Here is a 556-nt window from a genome sequence, read left to right as displayed (position 1 = left end):
TTAATCTCGATATCGTGGGGATTAAGGTGGCAGGTAACGTCATCATAGATAGTCACTAGGAGCTTATTGGTATATTCCGACGGCAGATACTGTAGAGATTGCAAACAACAAAGGATGATTGAAGATATGGCAACGCAGGAATAACTAACCAGTACAGTTGTCACGCAGCGTGTATTCGAAGCGTACGGACTTTGCAGTGGTACCGCCGAAGGTCCAGCACTTATTAAGTTTGTCACCATAAATTCCCATCTCGCCCCGATTCTGTTTGAAACAGCCAGGTTCGCTGTAGATGCGCAGCTGGATGTATCGGGAGCCATCTCGAAGGGCAGGAGCCGCAGAAATACCTATGTTAAGAGCGATGGCAGAGGCAAGCCCGGTGCTGACGAGCATTTGGTAGTTATGTGGTAGTTGAGGGTTAGGATAAAGTATGGTCTGTGTAGGCTATGAAAATTGTGGGGTTGCAGTCCTGTGATTGTTTATGGAGGTGGATATTTCCGGGGATATAGCCTGCTTTTAATGCTTTTGAATCGATAGACGACTTACCCACAGAGAATGT

General features: G+C 46.4%; 1 protein-coding gene across 1 annotated transcript; it reads right to left on the bottom strand.

Moving 5' to 3' along the window:
• Positions 1–63: 63 nt before the first annotated feature.
• ABOM_012259 (uncharacterized protein) lies at positions 64–390 on the bottom strand (the record flags this gene model as incomplete). The annotated part of the gene is made up of 2 exons (XM_022539384.1): positions 64–89; positions 150–390. The coding sequence occupies 2 exons, from the start codon at positions 388–390 to the stop codon at positions 64–66; spliced, it is 267 nt and encodes an 88-aa protein (XP_022382840.1).
• Between the last annotated feature and the right edge of the window lie 166 nt (positions 391–556).

Source organism: Aspergillus bombycis (genome assembly GCF_001792695.1).
Source record: "Aspergillus bombycis strain NRRL26010 chromosome Unknown contig00436, whole genome shotgun sequence".
Lineage (NCBI taxonomy): Eukaryota > Fungi > Ascomycota > Eurotiomycetes > Eurotiales > Aspergillaceae > Aspergillus > Aspergillus bombycis.
This window is presented reverse-complemented; position numbering and strand designations above follow the sequence as displayed.